Here is a 20426-nt window from a genome sequence, read left to right as displayed (position 1 = left end):
AGTTATTGGGACTTCCACATACACTGCCGCACCCTATTGAGTTCCTGTACCTATTGAGTTCCTGTACCTATTGAGTTCCTTCACATATGCATATTCACATTTTGTGTTGTTTGTGAAAACGTCTCAGTTACAATGCGTACATTGTCATATTTTGATTGAATTATCAACAAGGACACAGGACACAGTTTAAAAAGAGAGTTTGAGACAACTGAGTGTGTGTTAGTCAGTAGAATGTACTCTACGCATGCTATTATAAACATCATGTAATCAGGATGCGGTGTACCTGCAAACCTACCAGTTTAACTTGAAGAATATGAGAGAAAATCAAACAAAACATCCACATTGCAGTGAATTTGTTTTATTTGATACAAAATGCACGACAGTAATGTAAAAAGGAGTTAGAGAGAATACAAGAAATTGTAACACAATTATAATAATAAACACAATGTGTAACAGAAAAAAGCAATGCAAGTCTTTTCAGTCCTTGTTTTGGCACCTCACCCCAGAGTACACAGTGTCTCTCTCCATGGCGCTCCTCTGTCTCCGGGTCTTTGGCTTCGTGTGGATGACATTCAGAGCAGCGTAATGGACCGACGTGAGTGTGTCGTTGTCTTTTTGATCCTAAGAAGAATAGCAGAACAAATTCCAAAGACATCAGGAAATGATCTGATCATTTCTTTACAGTTCATCAACGTCATAATGTCTGAATACCTGGTTATAAGAACTGTGGACTGCCGGACCACTTGGCTGAGGGTGCAGAGAGATTTTCTTGGTCATTTTGTAAGTAACACAACCAAGGACAATGATGATGATGACACAAAGAGCCAACGCTACACCCAGGCAGTACACCAAGAGAACAGGGTCCTCCTTACAACCATCTGTAGAAATACAGACAGTGATAGAGGAAATTCAGGACATTTTGTTCAACCAGGCATAAAATGTTAGAAATATTTTAGAAATGTCAGAAATATACTGACAGTCCATTTCCAGCTTGGTCCCGTTCCCAAACAGTATCTCCCCACATGAAGCCACAGCACAGTAGTAAGTCCCAGCATCAGAGAGGCTGAGGTTCCTCTTGGGGAGGTTGTAGACACAGCTCTGTGTAGGAGACCCAGCCTCAGGGCTCTTCTCACACTGATTATTCCCGTCTCCATGGGTATAAATGATACCTGGATGGGATTTTCCTGAGCCATGTCTGAACCAATAGACACTGTGTTCTCCTGCACAGGTCTCAGTGTGTATTGTACAGTTCAGAGTCACAGAGTCTCCTGGCTGAACTGACTCAGACACAGACTGCTGGAGCACAGACATGTGGTTGGACCCTGAATCTAAAGAGAGTGAATAAGATCATGGTTTGTACATTCTTCCCTGCTAGATTAATTAATTTAGCATTATGTGAACACACTTCAGTAACAACATTTTTAAAGCAACTTATTAAGTTACCTTTGACAATTAAAACAGTTCCTTCTCCAAAATTGTCTTCCCTCGCTAACAAATTAACACAGTAGTATGTAGCTGAGTCCCCTGACTCTGTCTCGGAGATGGTCAGGTTACAGCTGTCAAATCCTCTCTTCACACCCAAACGTTTAGTCTCAGTAAAGTCCTCGGTAAAGTTGTTGAAATAGAAAATGTTTTCACTGCCAAAATAAGATGATGCCATGAGAAGAGGCTTCTGTCCAACAGTTTGCTTGAACCAAGAGACTCTGATAAACTGAGATCGACAAAAGCAATTGAGTGATACACTTTGTCCCAGTTGTGTAACTATCAACGGGTCTGGTTGGATTACATCCTTGTTAAGTGCACAACCTGTGAAGCAAACAAACGAAATAAATCAGACAAAGGTATAGCACAGAATTATACATTATTATTATTCAGACAACATAGTCATTCAAATGGAGGAAAAACACTGACATCAAAAGTATAAGGAACCATATTAATATTTCTTACTTACCCAAATTGGCATAAAACAAAAAGATTGTCCAATATATAATCATCATTTCACTGTCCTTTCTGAACTCTATAGAGTGTGGGTCTTGTGTGTGGGCCCCTTTTATATGATGACACTCATCGGGTAATCATTATGAAGTAGGTGGAAACACTGAACTAAGTGATTTTATTGGCTGTCTGAACAGGCATAAAACATGTGATAAAAACGACAATCTAACATGTGTCCTGTGGCGTACCATAGTTAGAGCAGCCCTTCAAATGATGTACAGTCAGTGTTACTGGTTTTTATTTTATCATTTGGGTTGGTGGCTGAGACTGGTACATATCTCCTCTTTGACATACACAGGGGGTTTACATTGTATTTCTCACGTCACATTTGAAGAAGGCAATTCAAGCTTTCAGGAGGAAGTGAACCCTGGTGAGGTTGGCACCTTTTTGGCGAAACAAATATTTGAAAAATCTATACATTTTGTTGCACACTTCTACAAAAACAAGTCAACCTCAGCCACTACTGTTTTTCACTAGTCATGTGACATTCAATAGTCACATTGCCTCCCAGCTCTGCTTTCTGGGAAGAAGTGGGCTGAACAAGAACTGGTGTTGAGATGCACCTGAAAACAACAATGTTTACTGCATTTATTACATTTTCCAAATGCCTATAGTGAACACTTTAAATGTATAAAGAACTTGTATACCATTAGTCAATTGAGCTAGATGTTACTGACATGCTTTCCAAATCAAAAGACATGTGAGTACTGTATTCATCCTGGTTGCTCCTTCACGGGACGAGACTGACCTGTGTAAAATGCAGTCTCTCCACAGAAAAGAATGGAAACTTGCGTTTGCGTTCATTGGTTCATCTTTGATGGTCAAATTTGATTGGCTGAACACTTGGTAGGCCGCCCAGTAGACAATGAATGGAACAAACACTGTCCTCTTATGTTGTTGTGCAGCTTCATTCTGTGTTGCACAACTTTATTACATAGCAAGTTTGAATATGTCGATGTTCAGTTTAATGTTTTGAACAATGTCACTACTGTAGATTTGTCCTGTCTTAGGTCTAACTACAGTTCATACTGTCTGCAATACTATGTACTGCAGCTGGCCAACAGAAGGCTTGTCCACACAAAGTAAAAGACACGACAGCAAGAATCAATGGATCCCTTTACTTAAGGTTTTTCTTGCCATTGTGGTCCATGGGAGTCATACAGTAGTTGGGACCTGGTTGGCCACATGTTATGACACTGTCATCCTCTAGGGCCTCTATGACTTGCATACAGTCACTTAGTAACACAGAGAAACAGAAAACATGTCAATAGTTTACTTAACCAACAATACCTCATACACTATTTATTCTGAATGTATTGACAGATTAAATTCCTCCCATCATATAATTAGAAGGAGGCTCTTTCTTCTTGGTCCAGATGATGATGATACTTTACATCACACTTCAGACCATGGTTTGTGTTTAACTACGGACTTCAGATCTCTAGGTCAATTAACTAGTAAATAGTTAATTGTGTTTTCACACAGATTCAATGTCGACTTACGTATAGTTAACTAGATGCCTCAAAAAAATAGTGTTCTATTGTTGATTAAAAGGGCAACATGAAGAGTAAAAGAGTATGTGATACATCTAACTGACTGACACCACTGAGATCCTGTTGAAACCACATGAAGAGAGACAGAAAGAGACAGAGACAGAGGGAGAGAAAGACATAGAGGGTCCTGTGCAACAGGCCAACAGGCCTTACCAAAGTGTAGATAGCTACAGCTTAATGTTTTGTTCATAGCAGACCGCAGAGTGCATGTAAATATGTTGCTGTGTATGTGAGGGGGTGTGTGGCGTGCAATCAGTAGGCCTATGTCTTAAAGAGAAAACAAGGAAGAAAACCTCCTACACTATAATTGACCTGTCCTACATTTGTGGTGGGGGCTATGGTCCACTTTCACTATGAGTGATTATGTTGAAAGGGGCCTATGTTATTTACTGCAACATGATGCAAGGGACTACCTGACTTCACATAAATGAGAAAACATTGACCTTTGCATTGTAAGCACTGTGTTTAGAGACCAGTGTTGCACTCAGGGGTATGAACAGTACTCTGGCCCTGAGAGGGAAAGTAGAGTGCAGTGTGTTGCTGCAGGTCAGTCTTCCTGTGTTAAATGGCTATGAAAGGTTAGTCTCCAATGGTGGAACGTCACTGTAACACCCTCCACTATGACCACAGAGGTGTGTGAACAGAATGCATTCAGTTCAACTTATTCACATTTATTTGGTTTAACAGATGGAAATGCTTTATTTTTCTATTTGCACTTTATATTACACTTAAAAAACTGAAGCATTCATATAAAGCTAATTACGTTAGAGCTAGTTAAGAGCTATCTGGTATAAAATGACAACTATTTAATTCATCCAGTTCTACTGTCTGATCCCAGAGTACACCGTCTCTTCCTCCATGTTGCTTCTCTGTCTTCTAGACCTGTTCTTCTTGTTGCTCAGATTCAGAGCTACATAATGAAGACTGTCTGCATCGTGGGCCTGTGAAGAACAATACAAAATGGAGGAAGAATATGACTACACGTTATTATTATTATTTTTTTACGTAGTAATAGAAAATGTAATGAATTTGACTTACCCCTGAATCTGAAGAAGAGACTGCTGGACTTCTTGTCTGAGAGGCGGGTCCTGAAAAGAAAGACAGAAAATATAAAGATACGACTACTCTTTCCGTTACAGATACATCTGGTGATGTCAAAGAAGAGCAACTTCAATGGAGAACTTTACCTGCTACATACATCATTAGTTCATTTAATTTGGATATTTCTCACCTCTGCACTGCAGACACTTTGTCTTGTTCATCTTGTACATGATGTAACCAAGGAAAAGTATCAGGATAAATGAGAGACCCAATGCTGAGCTCAGGCAATACACCATGAGAAGAGGGTCTCCGTAATTGTCTGGAAAAACATGTTCTTATAAATATAAATAACTTGTACTGTATGTAGTTGGACAAAGTAAATTATACAATAGATATAAACAAAAACTGTAAAGACGTATCACTTACTACTAATCTCCAGCTTGGTCCCATTTCCGAACAGTATCTCCCCACATGAGGCCACAGCACAGTAGTAAGTCCCAGCATCAGAGAGGCTGAGGTTCCTCTTGGGGAGGTTGTAGACACAGCTCTGTGTAGGAGACCCAGCCTCAGGGCTCTTCTCACACTGATCACTCCTGTCTCCATGAGTGTAAATGATTCCTGGATGGGATTCTCCTGAGCCATGTCTGAACCAATAGACACTGTGTTCTCCTGCACAGGTCTCAGTGTGTATTGTACAGTTCAGAGTCACAGAGTCTCCTGGCTGGACTGACTCAGACACAGACTGCTGAGCAAGATGCTGGTTCCTGGACCCTGCACCTTTTACACAATAAAACCAAGGTCCTAATGAACTTCTAATTACAAATGAAATTCACAATTTCCATATGCAAAGCCACTGAAACAGTAACATTCCGTATTAACTTCTGTGTTACTCACCTTTATGCATCAGAAATATACCATTTCCAAAGATCATGCCATCATAATCACGTGCAGCACAGTAATACATCCCCACATCCCATGTCTTGGCATTTGAAATGGTCAGCACAAAACTGTCTCCGTTCTTCTCTGCAGAAAACCGAGGGTTGTTGTCAAACTCCCCATAGAACGTTGGATCTTTTGAGTCAAGGTAAAGAGATACCATCATCACTGGAGCTTGTCCTACTGTTAGTTTGAACCAGTTGTAGTAGTCTCCGCCAGTCCCAGAGATGAAGCATTTCAAATCAACAGTGTCTCCAGGGATGAAGTTCTTCAAAAGATCAGACTGAGTGATGATACCAATGGACAACACTGAAAAAAATACATGTTTTATGTCAATCAAAGCCTCCACTCCAGATTCATGCGTTTACAGGTCCCGTAACATTAAGTACCCCTATTCCACCAGATTTTTTAAAATCTTGTCAACACAATGTCTTACCTGCTCTAAATAAAAGAGAGATTACGAGACACAGTTTTGTCATCGTCCTCTTCTGTGGATTGCATGTCCTTTTGTCGTCCTGTGAGTCAGATAAGAGTGAGAATCAGGAGGTTATGGGTGTCTTTTTATACATGACTGGAGAGATGGTCCACTGGCCTGATTGGCTGCTGTGACATTAGTAAAGACACGGAACAGGAAAGTTGAACCCTCCCCTCTGATCTTTTTCTATCCTCATGCTACATGAGTACACTTTCCGTTTTCTTCAGAAAGCTATCGCCTTAGTAGTGATTGAGAGATATGGACAACAAATGCTTATACAGTATATTCTTGTCCACATTTCAGTTCCTGAATGTAAGTGTTTACGATAATATGGCTTGATTACGATTGGCAGGCTCCTATCTACACACTCATAGAAGTGTAATTTAATAAACGTATCATTAACATTATTCATGAGTATGGCAAATGCATGTGAATGTCTTCCCAAGCAGTTGACATCTATGACTAAGTCGTTGTGGTGGAAGGGGCGTTCTACTAAGATAACATATGGAATTGTTTTAAGATGGTCATACCATGGATCAGTTACCTATTTGATTTTGAACTTTAGAACCCTTTAGGTATCAAAAAATAATAAAGTATTTGATAAAACATTGAATGTGGCCTTTACTGCTATAGTCCATTGAAGCGCATCGAATTACGCATTTATGAATGGAGAAAAAAAAGACAGCAAAAAAATCACAAGGAATAAGGTTTTGAGGTGTCTGTCCTATATCTACGAGATATAAGAAAGCTTTAGGTTTTTTGGACATATATGTAACCCAGAAAGATGTTAATCTCTCAAAATAAGTCTCTCACTGTCGCCGCCTGTTCTAGAACCCCCTCAGCTCCCAGCGGTGCCCTGGACACCATATGTGAATTGATTTCCCCCCATCTATCTTCAGAGTTCGATGTGTTAGGGGACCAAAACTGGGATATGCTTAACACCACGGAAGTCCTACAATCTAAGCAAAATGCCCTCAATCTCACACTAATTATCAATGAACCCACCAGGTACATGGGCACCCTCATAGATATCATCCTGACCAACTTGCCCTCCAAATACACCTCTGCTGTTTTCAATCAGGATCTGCCATGAGTCCGCGGTCAAACGACCACCCCTCATCACTGTCAAACACTCCCTAAAACACTTCTGCGAGCAGGCTTTTCCAATCGACCTCGCTCGGGTATCCTGCAAGGATATTGACATCATCACGTCAGTAGAGGACGCCTGGTCGTTCTTTAAAAGTAATTTCCTCACCATCTTAAATAAGCATGCCCTTTTCAAAAAATTTAGAACTAAGAACAGAGATAGCCCATGGTTCACTCCAGACCTAAATGCCCTCGACCAGCACAAAAACATCCTGACTGCACTAGCATCGAATAGTCCCCACGATATGCAACTGTTCGAGGAAGTCAGAAACCAATACACGCAGTCAGTTAGGAAAGCAAAGGCTAGCTTTTTCAAACAGAAATTTGCATCCTGTAGCTCTAACTCCCAAAACCTTTGGAACACTGTAAAGTCCATGGAGAATGAGAGCACCTCCTCCCAGCTGCCCACTGCACTGAGGCTAGGAAACACCGTCACCACAGATAAATCCACGAAAATCGAGAATTTCTCGACAGCTGGCCATGCTTTCCCCCTGGCTACCCCAACTCCGGCCAACAACTCCGCATCCCCTGCAGCTACTTGCCCAAGCCTCCCCAGCTTCTCCTTCCCAAAATCCAGATAGCAGACAATCTGAAAGAGCTGCAAAACCTGGACCCGTACAAATCAGCTGGGATAGACAATTTGGACCCTCTCTTTCTAAAATTATCCACCGCCATTGTTGCAACCCCTATTACCAGTATGTTCAACCTCTCATTCGTATCGCCCGAGATCCCTAAAGATTGGAAAGCTTCTGCGGTCATCCCCCTCTTCAAAGAGGGTGACACTCTAGACCCAAACTGTTACAGACCTATATCCATCCTGCTCTGCCTATCTAAATTATTCGACATCCAAGTTAGCAAACAGATCACTTCGAATCCCACCGAACCTTCTCCACTGTGCAATCTGGTTTTCGAGCAGGTCACGGGTGCAACCTCAGCCACGCTCAAGGTACTAAAAAATATCATAACCGCCATTGATAAAAGACAGTAATGTGCAGCGGTCTACATCGACCTGGCCAAGGCTTTCGACTCTGTCAATCACCAAAATCTTATCGGCAGACTCAACAGCCTTGGTTTCTCAAATGACTGCCTCGCCTGGTTCACTAACTACTTCTCATATAGAGTTCAGTGTGTCAAAACAGAGGGCCTGTGCAGTCTCTATGGGGGTACCACAGGGTTCAATTCTCGGGCCGACTCTTTTCTCTGTATATATCAACGATGTCGCTCTTGCTGAGCGTGATTCCTTTACCCACCTCTACGCAAATGACACCATTCTGTATACATCTGGCCCTTCTTTGGACACTGTGTTAACAAACCTCCAAACGAGCTTCAATGCCATACAACACTCCTTCCGTGACATCCGACTGCTCTTAAACACTAGTAAAACTAAATGCATGCTCTTCAACCGATAGCCACCCTCCTGCCCGACTGGCATCACTACTCTGGACGGTTCTCACTTAGAATATGTGGACAACTACAAATTCCTAGGTGTCTGGCTAGACTGTAAACTCTCCTTCCAGACTGATATTAAACATCTCAAATCCAAAATTAAATCTAGAATCGGCTTCCTATTTCGCAACAAAGACTCCTTCACTCAACATTACCCTCTTATAAAAAATTACAAGACAGAAATACCTTATTTCCATAAGTATTCGGACCATTGAGCACAGGTACATCCTGTTTCCATTGATCATCCTTGAGATGTTTCAACAACTTGATTGGAGTCCACCTGTGGTAAATTCAAATGATTGAACATGATTTGAAAAGGCACACACCTGTCTATATCAGACTCCACAGTTGACAGTGCATGTCAGAGCAAAAACCAAGCCATGAGGTCAAAGGAATTGTCCATAGGGCTCCGAGACAGGATTAAGTTGAGGCACCAAAACATTTCTGCAGCATTTAATTTCCCCAAGAACACAGTGGCCTCCATCATTCTTAAATGGAAGAAGTTTGGAACCATCAAGACCCTTCCTAGAGCTGGCCACCCAGCCAAACTGAGCAATCGGGGCGAGAAGGGACTTGGTCAGGGAGTTCACCAAGAACTCGATGGTCACTCTGACAGAGCGCTAGAGTTACTCTGTGCAGATGAGAGAACCCTCTAGAAGGACAACCTTATACATCTATGCAGCAGTCCACCAATCAGGCCTTTATGGTAGAGTGGCCAGACGGAAGCCACTCCTCAGTGAAAGGCACATGACAGCCCCGCTTGGAGTTTGCCAAAAGGCACCAAAAGACTCTCAGACCATGAGAAACAAGATTCTCTGGTCCGATGAAACCAAGATTGAACTCTTTGGCCTGAATGCTAAGCGTCATATCTTGAGGAAATTTGTCACCATCACTACGGTGAAGCACGGTGGTGGCAGCATCATGCTATTGGGATGTTTTTCAGCGGCAGGGACTGAGAGAATAGTCAAGATCAAGGCAAAGATGAACAGAGCAAAGTACAGAGAGATCCTTGATGAAATCCTGCTCCAGAGCGCTCCTCCTCGACCTCAGACTTGGGCAAAGGTTCACCTTCTAACAGGACAAGTACACAGCCAAGAAAAGGCAGGAGTGGCTTCAGGACAAGTCTTTGAATCTCCTTGAGTGGCCCAGCCAGAGCCCAGATTGGAACCATATCGAACATTGACCTGAAAATAGCTTTGCAGCAAAGCTCCCCATCCAACCTGACAGAGTTTGAGATGATCAGCAAAGAAGAATGGGAGAATCTCCCAAAATACAGGTGTGCCCAGCTTTTAGTGTCATACCCAAGAAGACTCGTTGCTGTAATTGCTGCCAAAGCTGCTTCAACATAGTACTGAGAAAAGGGTCTGAATACTTATGTAAATGTCATATTTAGCAACAACAATAAAAAATGACCTGCTTTTCTTGTCATTATGGGGTATTGTTTGTTGATTGATAAGGGAAAATATATATATCCATTTTAGAATAAAGCTGTAACGTAACAACATGTAGGTAAATCAAGGGTTCTGAATACTTTCCGAAGGCACTGTATATAGACGTCTCCTTAATTATTGTATCCTCTCAATACTTTATTGAAAACATTCTAATATTTGTCAGACATCACGTGATAAAAGTCCATGTTTAGGGGACCTGCTTGGTTCTGGTCCCGGTTCTGACCGACCAACATGTTCACTTATAAATTGACCTGTAGACACCGTAGATCAAAATGTCTTGCATTGAGCAATAGCCCTGGTTCCCACGGACACAGTAGTACATTTTTTGTGTGACTTAGGATCTGAATTCTGAAACCACTTAAACCTGGGATGTCCCTCCCACCATTTCATTCGCTCATCCGACTGTCAATCAACTCCTGGCTGAACCCTACATCACAGCGCAGCAGGAGAGAGCGGTTTCATCACTACAGCACATTAAGAGATCGATTTATAGCCATTCATCTAAAATAATGAAGATATTTTAAACAAAAAACACTTTCTGTTTGTCATAGATGGACAAGATTTGTATGAGATGGAAGGCAGTTATAAAGAAGTTTAAATCTATAGTTAGTGGTTTTATAATTTAATTATACTATATTAAGAAAGTATTTTCAAGCCTTTCTCATGCAGTTTTGTTGAATAGAAAATATGTCATGCAATATTTCCTATTTTCACATTTTTGTCATATTTGTAGTTTCTTGAGCTTTTGTCCTCATAAGTGACAAAGCAATTTATAGCTATTTTCACCAGAAAGGTGATATTTTAACCTTTCTTGGAGTATGCAGCATTACTAATTATTGTTTATGGCCCTCTCATGATAAATTATTACTTTTAAATGTTTTATTACATAGATTACATTTTAGATTACATTTAAGAGAAAGTATTTTGTTAACATTGTCAGATGAATATCATGACAACAACAGGTTGTGGTCTGCATATAAATGTAATGTGTGTATGATTCAGACAGAGGGTTTGGTGCAGAGGGTGAAGACGGAGACCTTGGTTGCATCCAAAATGGCACCTTGTTCCCTATATAGTGCACTACCCTTGACCAGAGGTGACCAGATGTTTTTTGACTAGGGCCCATAGGGAGCCATTTCAGAAGCACACTTGTCATTTGGTTGATAACTGTTTTGTTATCTATAAGGAAACAGACTGCATGGCCCTACGTCCCTGAAAAGTGTGAAAACTATGATCTGAAAGTGTTGGACCTGAGCGTTAGTTATCAACCTCCTCAGAATCACCTGTCCAGCAGAAATAGTGACATTGAAAAAGTGACAAGGCTCATCACAGGCCTTAGAAACACAGTGAGAAAGTATCTGCATGCAAATCAAACTTCATTGGTAGCAAACCATAACAACCCCTTAATGTTACAGTAACAGAGGAGGTTTTGAACTCAAAAGTACCTAAGAAAAAAAAGTTCAAGCCAAATGTGTGAAGGCATGATGTCAGTGTGTTTAGTTGTTGAGTGGAAACGTTGGACCACAGAGATCTCTGTATGAGGTGGGTTTTTTCCATCCGTGTTCACGCCAGCGAGGTGACACTTACTACAGGTCGAGGATGTTGCGTCTGCAGTGAATGCATCAGATGAGAGTCTGCAGAGAGGGTTGACACCTGCCTCTGTACACTCAACATTACAGCAGTAGGTCTATTGTTTATGGTGAATTCACTCTGCATGCAAATACATCATGGATGCGCTATGACTGAAGTAGACCTACAAGTGCTCAATGTGTTCAAGATGTTGCATACAACACATTTATAGTACTTTTGAACATAGCCCACTAAAGTATGGTTATTGTACTAAAAAGCAGATGGTGGTGTGCAGGTGTCCCAAACCTCCGGTGTCCAACATACAGTATCATTGTACATCAGAGCATTCAATTAAACTCAACTCTATTATGATAACAAAAGTAGATAAGTGTTTGTCTTTATTTGTACTCCACCCACGTTGTGCACAAATCTAGTCTAGAGCCTGGGGGAGTTTGGTTTTGGTCAGGTATTTATAGTGAGAGAGAGAGAGAGAGAGAGAGAGAGAGAGAGAGAGAGAGAGAGAGAGAGATTCGTCTCGCTAGCAACAATTCATGGTCAAATGAATCAATAGCTGCATGTAATTTGAAATGTCTTTATTCCTTTGGAACTTCTGTGAGTGTAATATTTACTGTTAATTTTATTGTTTATTTCACTTTTGTTTATTATCTTCTTCACTTCACACAGGACAAGAACGCCAAAGTAACCTGTCTAAATGACTATCGCTGCTTGGTACATACATCTGTAGCCATGACATGCTTTGAAATGCTGGTCTTGGCTCACATCAACACCATCATCCCAAACGTCCTGGACCCACTCCAACTTGCATTCTGCCCCAACAGATCCACAGATGACGCAATCTTGATTGCATTCCACACTGCCCTCCACACTGTCCTTTTCCACCCGGACAAAAAGGAACACCTACGTGAGACTGCTGTTCATTGACTACATCTCAGCATTCAACACCACAGCACACTTCAAGCTCATCCATTAAAAAAATTATCTGGGATCAAACACCTCCCTCTGCAACTGGATCCGGCACTTCCTGATGGGCTGCCCCCAGGTGGTGAGGGTAGGCAACAAATGATATGCTCGCATTAGACTAAATCATGCATGAGCGCACCAGCTGTTATGGATGACTGTCTGATCACGCTCTCCATAGCCGATGTGAGAAAATCCTTTAAACAGGTTAACATTCACAAGGTCGCAGGTCCAGACGAATTACCAGGACGCCAACTGAGAGCATGCGCTGACCAGCTGGCAAGTGTCTTCACTGATATTTTCAACCTCTCTCTGACCCAGTCTGTAATACCTACATTTTTCAAGCAGACCACCATAGTCCCTGTGCCCAACAACAACAAAGTAACCTGTCTGAATAACTATCGCCCCATAGCACTCAAATCTATAACCATGAAATGCTTTGAAAGGCTGGTAATGGCTCACATGAACACCATCATCCAAGACACCCTGGACCCACTACATTTTGAATCCCCCTCCAAAAGATACACAGATGCACAGATGACGCAATCTCTAATGTCCTCAGCACTGCCTTTTCCCACCTGGAAAGGGCAGTGTCTTATGACTGCTGTTCGCAAGCATTTCGTAAAACAATAACATATGTGTATGTGACCAGTACAATTTGATTTCTTTTGATCTTTATTTAACTAGGCAAGTCAGTTAAGAAGAAATTCTTATTTTCAATGACAGCCTAGGAACAGTGTGTTAAATGCCTGTTCAGAACAACAGATTGGTACCTTGGCAGCTCAGGGATTTGAACTTGCAACCATTTTGATTTACAAGCCCAACGCTCTAACCACTAGGCTACCCTGCCACCCCATCTGACTTGACTACAGCTCACCATAACGCATCCAAGCTCATGACTAAGCTAAGGAGCCTGGGATTAAATACCTCCCTCTGCAACTCGATCCTGTACTTCCTGACAGGCTGCCACTAGGTGGTGAGGGTAGGCAACAACACATCCGCCGTACTGAACCTCAACACCGGGGCCCCTCAGGGGTGCATGATTAGTCCCCTCCTGTACTCCCTGTTGGCCCATGCCTGCGTGGCTGCCACGACTAAGACACCATCATTAAGTATGCAGATGAAACAACAGTTGTAGACTTGATCACAGATTACAATGAGACTGGGGGGTCAGAGACCTGGCAGCGTGGTGTCAGGACAACAACCTCTCATTCAATGTCAGCAAGACAAGGGAGCTGGTCGTGGACTATAGGAAACAAAGTGCAGAGCACGCCCCCATCCGCAACGACGGGGCTGTAGTGGAGCAGGTTGAGAGCTTCCTCGGTGTCCACATCACTAAATAATTATTATTTTCCACACACACCAACACAGTAATAAAGAGGGCAGAGTTCCCTGCCATCAGGCGGTGTCAGACGAAGGCCTTTGTCAAAGACTCCGCCCACCCAAGTCATACTGTTCTCTCTGCTATCGCACGGTAAGTGGTACCGATGCACCAAATCTTGAACCAACAGGACCCCGCACAGCTTCTACCTCAAAGCAATAATACTGCTAAATAATTAGTTAAATATTTAACCAATAGCTACCCAGAGTATTTGCTTGATGCTTTTTGTACTAACTCTTTTGACTCATCACACATTCTATGATCACTGTTTATTATCAATCCTGTTGCCTAGTCACTTTATCCCTACCTATATGTACATACCTACTTCAATTATCTCGTATCCCTGCACATCGACTCAGTAGTGGTACCCCGTGTATATATCATTATCATTACCCATTGTGTGTTTATTCCTTATGTTATTATTTTTCTATTCAGTCTCTTTTTCTCTCTCTGCGTTGTTGGGAAGGCCCCGTAAGTAAGCTTTTCACTGTTTGTTTACATGTGACAAATACATTTGATTTAATTTTGATTTGATTTGCCAAGCAGAGACGCATCGGGTCCCATATTTACAGTCTTTGGAGTTGATTTCAGCCAGACTAAAAAAGTACTATATAAAAATGTCAACTCTGAGTTGGGCTGGGTTGGGATGGGCTCAGTATTAGAGGCACTAGAGACTGGAATAGGATCCTTTACTGTTTGTCCAATTATCAAACGAGAACTGGTCTTTAATAAAAGTTTCATTTCCCAAATAAATAACCAGCCACATCAAGCCACTATTTCATTGTCTTGGTACAATAACTCTGACTTGCTTTACAATGTCTTCTCTAAACTGTGGTAAACCAGGCAAAAAATGTTTTGATTCCTGTTAACACAGCCAATACAATCTCTCGTTTTAGTGTTCCCTCCTACACTGTATAACAGCTATGTAAAGTGTCATCATTTAAAGGGTGGACCGTTGTCAGACCCTCATTCTATACAGTCCAGAAAGGACTGACGTTACAATGATGATCAGACATTGGACAGTCTTTCTGGTTTTTTTGCCAACTCTGGTAATACATTTTTATTTAGATCCTCTTTAAAGATCTATATATTATTGGCTTTTAGAATCGATTTGATTTAGTTTTTAGCAATTTTATTTTAGATGTTTTTCTATCTTTATCTTGGTCTTTGGTCCGTATTGTTTGTTTGCTTTGACAGTTTGTGCATTAATAACCAAGGACATTGTTCAACCAAACCCAGTAATGGTTACTCACCATAGAGGTGGTGTGAATATCACTTGCTTTTGGCCAACTGATGTCAATACCAATGTCGCTTGGTTCAAGCAGACTCTTGGACAGAAACCCCTTCTCATGGCGTTGTCATTTTAAAGTGGCTAAGATATTTTTTACTTTAACAACTTTACCAAGGACTTTACTGAGACTAAACATCTGAGTGTGAACAGAGGAGTTGACTGCTTTAACCTGACCATCTCCAAGACAGAGCCATGGGACTCTGCTACATACTACTGTGGTGCTATGAAAGTGGGCAAAGTCAAATTTGGATAATGAACTGTTTTAATTGTCAAAATAACTTAACTTCTCTAATTTTGGATTTTAGGTTTGTACCATCAAATTAAAAATATACTTTAGAATGTGCTTATAAATGAATACACCAGGCCAATACAATTTACACTATGATCTTACTCCGTCACGCTCTTCAGGTTCAGAGTCCAAAAGCATGTATGTACTTCCGCAGCCTGTGTCTGTGTCAGTCCATCCAGGAGACTCTGTGATTCTGAACTGTACAATACACTCTGAGACCTGTGCAGGAGAACACAGTGTCTTTTGGTTCAGACATGGCTCAGGAGAATCCCATCCAGGAATCATTTACACCCATGGAGACAGGAGTGATCAGTGTGAGAAGAGCCCTGAGGCTGGGTTTCCTACACAGAGCTGTGTCTACAACCTCCCCAAGAGGAACCTCAGCCTGTCTAATGCTGGGACTTACTACTTACTATGATATTCCTCTTAGGATCAAGAAGACAATGACACACTTATGTCGGTCCATTACGCTGCTCTGAATGTCATCTACAAGAAGCCAAAGACCCAGAGACAGAGGAGCACCATGGAGAGAGACACTGTACTCTGGGGTGAGGTGCCAAAACACGGACTGAAACGTAGACTTTTCCTCTGTATAGACTTGCATTTCTTTCTCTGTGTTTTATGCTTATGTGTAACTTGTGGCTTTTCAGTGTAACTATTGTACAAAACAATGGCGTGTATTCTGTCAAACTCCTATTTACATTGATAATGTTGTGTATTTTAGATCAAATCAAAATTAATCTGCTGTCGTATGAGGTATTGTGTGATTTGCATTCATATTTTCCTCTGTCCTTACATTTCCACAACAATTTCACCCACAGATTCAGTCTGCAACAACCATATGCGGCTTATGCTCTATATAGCAAAGCTTTTCTAAAGCTCTCTTTTTAAGCTGTATCCTGTATCAGATCTCTGTGGTGTTCTGACGGCCCTAAATGGATTCTCCACTCAGCTTAACTCATCGCAAACCCCCAGCAATGACCATCAGTCCTCACCACACACTGTCTTCACACATCTCAGTGCATCAAAACCACTGTCTTCATGAGAAAAGCCTGAATGAAATATACATGTCATAGCTGAGTATATTACAGTTGATAATGTTGAAAAAAAAAAAATCAATAATCACAATGTGGACACTGAAACAGAGCAGTTTTAATAAATAATCTACCAACTGTGTATTTATTTTATGTGGACATTGAAGTATTGCAATTCTACTAAATGTCAATAGGGAGCAGCAGCATACACGGAAGTCCTCATGACTGGATCAACAATAGAGTTTTAGGAACTTTTAGAAGTTGTCCAAATGTTTAAAATGTTAGATTCTATGACAAGGTAATATTTAAATGCTTACACAGCAATTACAGGTTTTGAATCAATTTCAGCATCATGGAATAACATGCATGAAATGGGAGACAATCTATTTATTCAAATCAACTCTCTCTAACGTGTTGTCCTCTTTTAGTTGTGTTGATAGCATGACACTAACACTCACCCCCACACAGTGAACAGTTTCACAGGTATTTTGCAGTCTGATGTAAGCACAAGATGAGGTCGTATCTACATTTTGGTGGGAGGGCCTGCTGGCTGCTGTAAGCACACGGGACCCTCCTACCTGCTCTCTGTGTCTCTATGTGGTTTTCAGCAGGATGTTGATGTGGTGTCAATGTTGTTATCATTATCTTAACTTTTTGATCATGTTGCCCCTGACAGCTTACATCCAAAGCAAAACAGCTACTTTTAAAACAGACTCTATATATTTAGTTATCATATATCAGTTACAAACCACAACAAACTGCTGATGAACCCTATTTGAACTCTCTGAGTGAACTGTCTCCTGTGTGATACATTTATTCTAGATCTATGGGCTCAGGGGGAGGGGACAGTTTATGATGATGTCATGGGAGGCATTTCAGTACATTCTGAATCAGACACGTCTTATAAGACCACTGCAGGATGCTCTGTCAGAAGGAGTCCAATAGAGGAGGAGCCTCCTTCTGTTAGATTGCTTCCTATGAGAACAGCACTAACCAGAGAGTGAAACAGACTAGACAACATGTGTCACATGTATTCGTTAAGCTGGGGTGTCATGTCAGCCATGCACTCTCAGGAGTTAGTAAATGATATACAGGGAATGTAAGACTGACTAAAATGTACTTGATTCATTCACTACAGGTATTTCCCCCACTTATACTCATGACGCTCCACCCCTGCTCACTCTTATACTGTAGATGACAAGACATGCTCTGTACACTACAGACCTATTGGTTGTCTGGAGTATTGTAACTGTTGAATGACATGGTCAAAATGGTGTTCGTTTCCTTTCCAATTCTTCAGGTACACTTGTTTAGCTTGACCGGCGCAATGGAGGCAAGATAAATCAAGTGCACCTAAAGGAAGTGTGAGAAAACCAGTAGTCTACTATTTAACCCAGGTCTGTCCAGAGTGGTGAGACAACCATAAACCAACAAACAAGTAAAACCTTCAAGATAATTACTTACAAGACCTTTCAACAGCATCCTGTGTCAACAACTTAAACAACTGATACCAACTGAAATTGGATTCATCTTTCTCTTGTGTTCTGTACATACAGTATGAATGTTTGTGTAGAGGGCTTCTGAAAGAAACAACCTACTGTTACCATGCTAAAACCACCCACGCATCATGCACTCAGTGAGCTGTTCACAGGTATCTGAACACTTTGGTCTGCTGTGAGCTCAAAACGACACCATCACTGCACTTTGGATAGGACTGAAACCCTTGTGCACACTGTGTGGTATTCAGCAGGAAGTCTACTGTATGTGGTGTCAGTCAGTTGCTCTTATTCTGCGTTGTTCACGCCCATGAAAATTGGAAACACAGATCACTGCCATGCAGACCAACAAAGTATCTTATTACTTACAAGTTCAAAGGTTTTATAAATTCTCCAACTGTAATCGTTAGTTTACAGAGCGTAGAGTAGAATGTGTATCCAGGCTGCAGCCACGAGCCGTACCCACCCAGGTATGGGTCACCTGGAGTATTGTAACTGTTACAAATTCCCTGCTGTTGACTCGTAGCCCATCATATTATTCTCAGAGCCCTTTCCCAGGGACAAACTCTTTAACTTTCTAACTCCTGCAGTAGGCTCCCCTCCCCTCTGGAGCCTAGCAGGCTAGGGGTCGTAAAGTGGCCCCTCACACCTCTGTCCCTTGCCAAAACGATTGGTTGCTAGAGGTCATGGTTGCCAGGTGCTTCATCACACCATGATGTCAGCCGATCACAGGCAGTCATCTTTGGGTCCCAGATCCCAAATTCCTGTCTCCCCCTCTCAGTCACCAGTAACAGAAAGAGCAGCAAACTCATCTCTGTCCGTCAAAACAAAAAGCTGGACTCACTCATATCTCTTTGGACATGTGGGATGGTGTGCATGCACAAAGTGAGTTGTGAGACATGTCTATATTGTTCTTAATAGTTATCTATTGTTACATTATGTATGCTGCCTCTGTACAGTTTGTGGCCTATAAACATTTTCAGGGATTATATACCATTCATACATTCCTGTATTACTGTTTACTACAGCTCTTGTAATATCGCATTTACAGCATATTGATTGCATTTTAATTCCTTCTACAGAACCACAACCTTTCCCACGTTCCATCCCCATGTACATCTCCTGGGTGTGTGAATGAAGTTCCTGTGTGCCAACTCTTTGGCTGTCAGTTGGTCACAGACTAGTAAACACGTAAAGCTGGGTTGCTGTTTTTCAGTAACTGTTGAATGTCCCGGTCAAGATTACATTTGTTTTCTTTCAAAGACGTAGGGTACACTTGTATCATAGAAGACACAGGGGATTGTGTGTGGCTGTCCATGTGGGTGTTTGAGTGAGAAAGACACAGGGGAGAACCTATCAGTAAAAAAGCACAGCCCCTTTCATTTTCGACTCTGAAGTCAGGAGATTTTCTAGTTAGTTGTCAAAAGGAGGTAGCCTAGCATGAGCCTTGGCTTTTGCGAGCCAGAACAGCTCATAGGAACCGCAACCTATATCCTGTTTCTGTAGAAGGAGGCAGCTTGATGTACAAGTACACCCCCTTGACAGGACTGTAGTCGATCACATTGCCTTATCCGAAATCTAAGATGGATCATTTGTCACTTTAAATAATGCCACTTTAATAATGTTATCATATCTTACATTACCCATCTCTTAAGTATATACTATTTTTTATACCATCTATTGCTAACTTGCCTATGCTGCTCATCCATCGCTCAATCATATATTCTTATTCCATCCCTTTACATTGTGTGTAACAGGTAGTTGTTGTGGAATTGTTAGATTACTTGTTAGATATTGCTGCACTGTCAGAACTAGAAGCAAAAGCATTTCGCTACACTCGCATTAACATCTGCTAACCATGTGTATGTGACCAATAACATTTGATTTGATTTGATTTTGACAAGGACATGGTAAATAAAAATCGAGCTGCTTTTTCAATACATCGGCAGGACAGAACAGTGGTGAAAGAGAGTGAACCGGCTCTACGTATTCGACTGGTTTGCGACCCACTGACACCGCCCCCAGATAGAGGGGAATAAGCCAGTCCAAGAGTTGACACACACACAGGAAATGTATTTACACACACTGGAGGTGACTGTGGAGATGGACATAGGAATGTACATGGGAATAACACGTGGGAAAGGTAGTGGAATGGTAGTAGTTCTGAAACAGAGGTAATGAATCCACGGTACGCAATACTATCTAATAGCACAAGTAGAGCAACAAGGCTATTAAAAAGGGGGGGGGGCTGTATGAAAATGTATATGCTACCTACACATTACAATACAGCAATACACAAAGGCAGCATACAACAATCGTAACTAACGATGAAGAACAAACAACAA

The 20426-nt window shown here is 41.5% G+C and overlaps 2 protein-coding genes and 1 pseudogene across 2 annotated transcripts in view; 1 reads left to right on the top strand and 2 right to left on the bottom strand.

The window, feature by feature from the left end:
- Positions 1-384: 384 nt before the first annotated feature.
- On the bottom strand, positions 385-2030 carry LOC135510545 (uncharacterized). The gene is made up of 5 exons (XM_064931557.1): positions 1952-2030; positions 1444-1806; positions 978-1328; positions 712-878; positions 385-621 (listed from the first exon to the last, which is right to left on the bottom strand). Exons 1-5 carry the CDS (start codon positions 1995-1997, stop codon positions 478-480), a joined length of 1071 nt encoding a protein of 356 aa, XP_064787629.1. The 5' UTR covers positions 1998-2030; the 3' UTR covers positions 385-477.
- Positions 2031-4232: 2202 nt separating this feature from the next.
- The window catches only part of LOC135510543 (uncharacterized), a 37221-nt gene continuing 21027 nt past the window's right edge, over positions 4233-20426 (bottom strand). Inside the window, exons 3-8 of the mRNA XM_064931555.1 lie at positions 5962-6040; positions 5484-5834; positions 5016-5366; positions 4780-4908; positions 4587-4636; positions 4233-4489 (exon numbers count right to left, since the gene is read on the bottom strand). Of these exons, the coding sequence (XP_064787627.1) occupies positions 4370-4489; positions 4587-4636; positions 4780-4908; positions 5016-5366; positions 5484-5834; positions 5962-6040 (1080 nt within the window). The 3' untranslated portion in view covers positions 4233-4369. The remainder of the gene's footprint in view (positions 4490-4586; positions 4637-4779; positions 4909-5015; positions 5367-5483; positions 5835-5961; positions 6041-20426) is intronic.
- LOC135511210 (uncharacterized) lies at positions 14976-15969 on the top strand (annotated as a pseudogene).

The sequence above is a fragment of the Oncorhynchus masou genome, chromosome 23, assembly GCF_036934945.1.
Source record: "Oncorhynchus masou masou isolate Uvic2021 chromosome 23, UVic_Omas_1.1, whole genome shotgun sequence".
Classification (NCBI taxonomy): Eukaryota; Metazoa; Chordata; class Actinopteri; order Salmoniformes; family Salmonidae; genus Oncorhynchus; species Oncorhynchus masou.
The sequence above is the reverse complement of the archived record's forward strand: the minus strand, read 5'-3'. Positions and strand labels throughout refer to the sequence as shown.

What these genes read in the sequence shown, in the direction of transcription:
- LOC135510545 (XM_064931557.1), bottom strand. Translation starts at nt 1,997, where the DNA reads ATGATGATTATATATTGGACAATCTTTTTGTTTTATGCCAATTTGG. An exon ending in TTTGTTTTATGCCAATTTGG is followed by an intron (nt 1,807 to 1,951) that starts GTAAGTAAGAAA and finishes TTTGCTTCACAG; the next exon opens with GTTGTGCACTTAACAAGGAT. An exon ending in GACCAAGCTGGAAATGGACT is followed by an intron (nt 879 to 977) that starts GTCAGTATATTT and finishes GTATTTCTACAG; the next exon opens with ATGGTTGTAAGGAGGACCCT.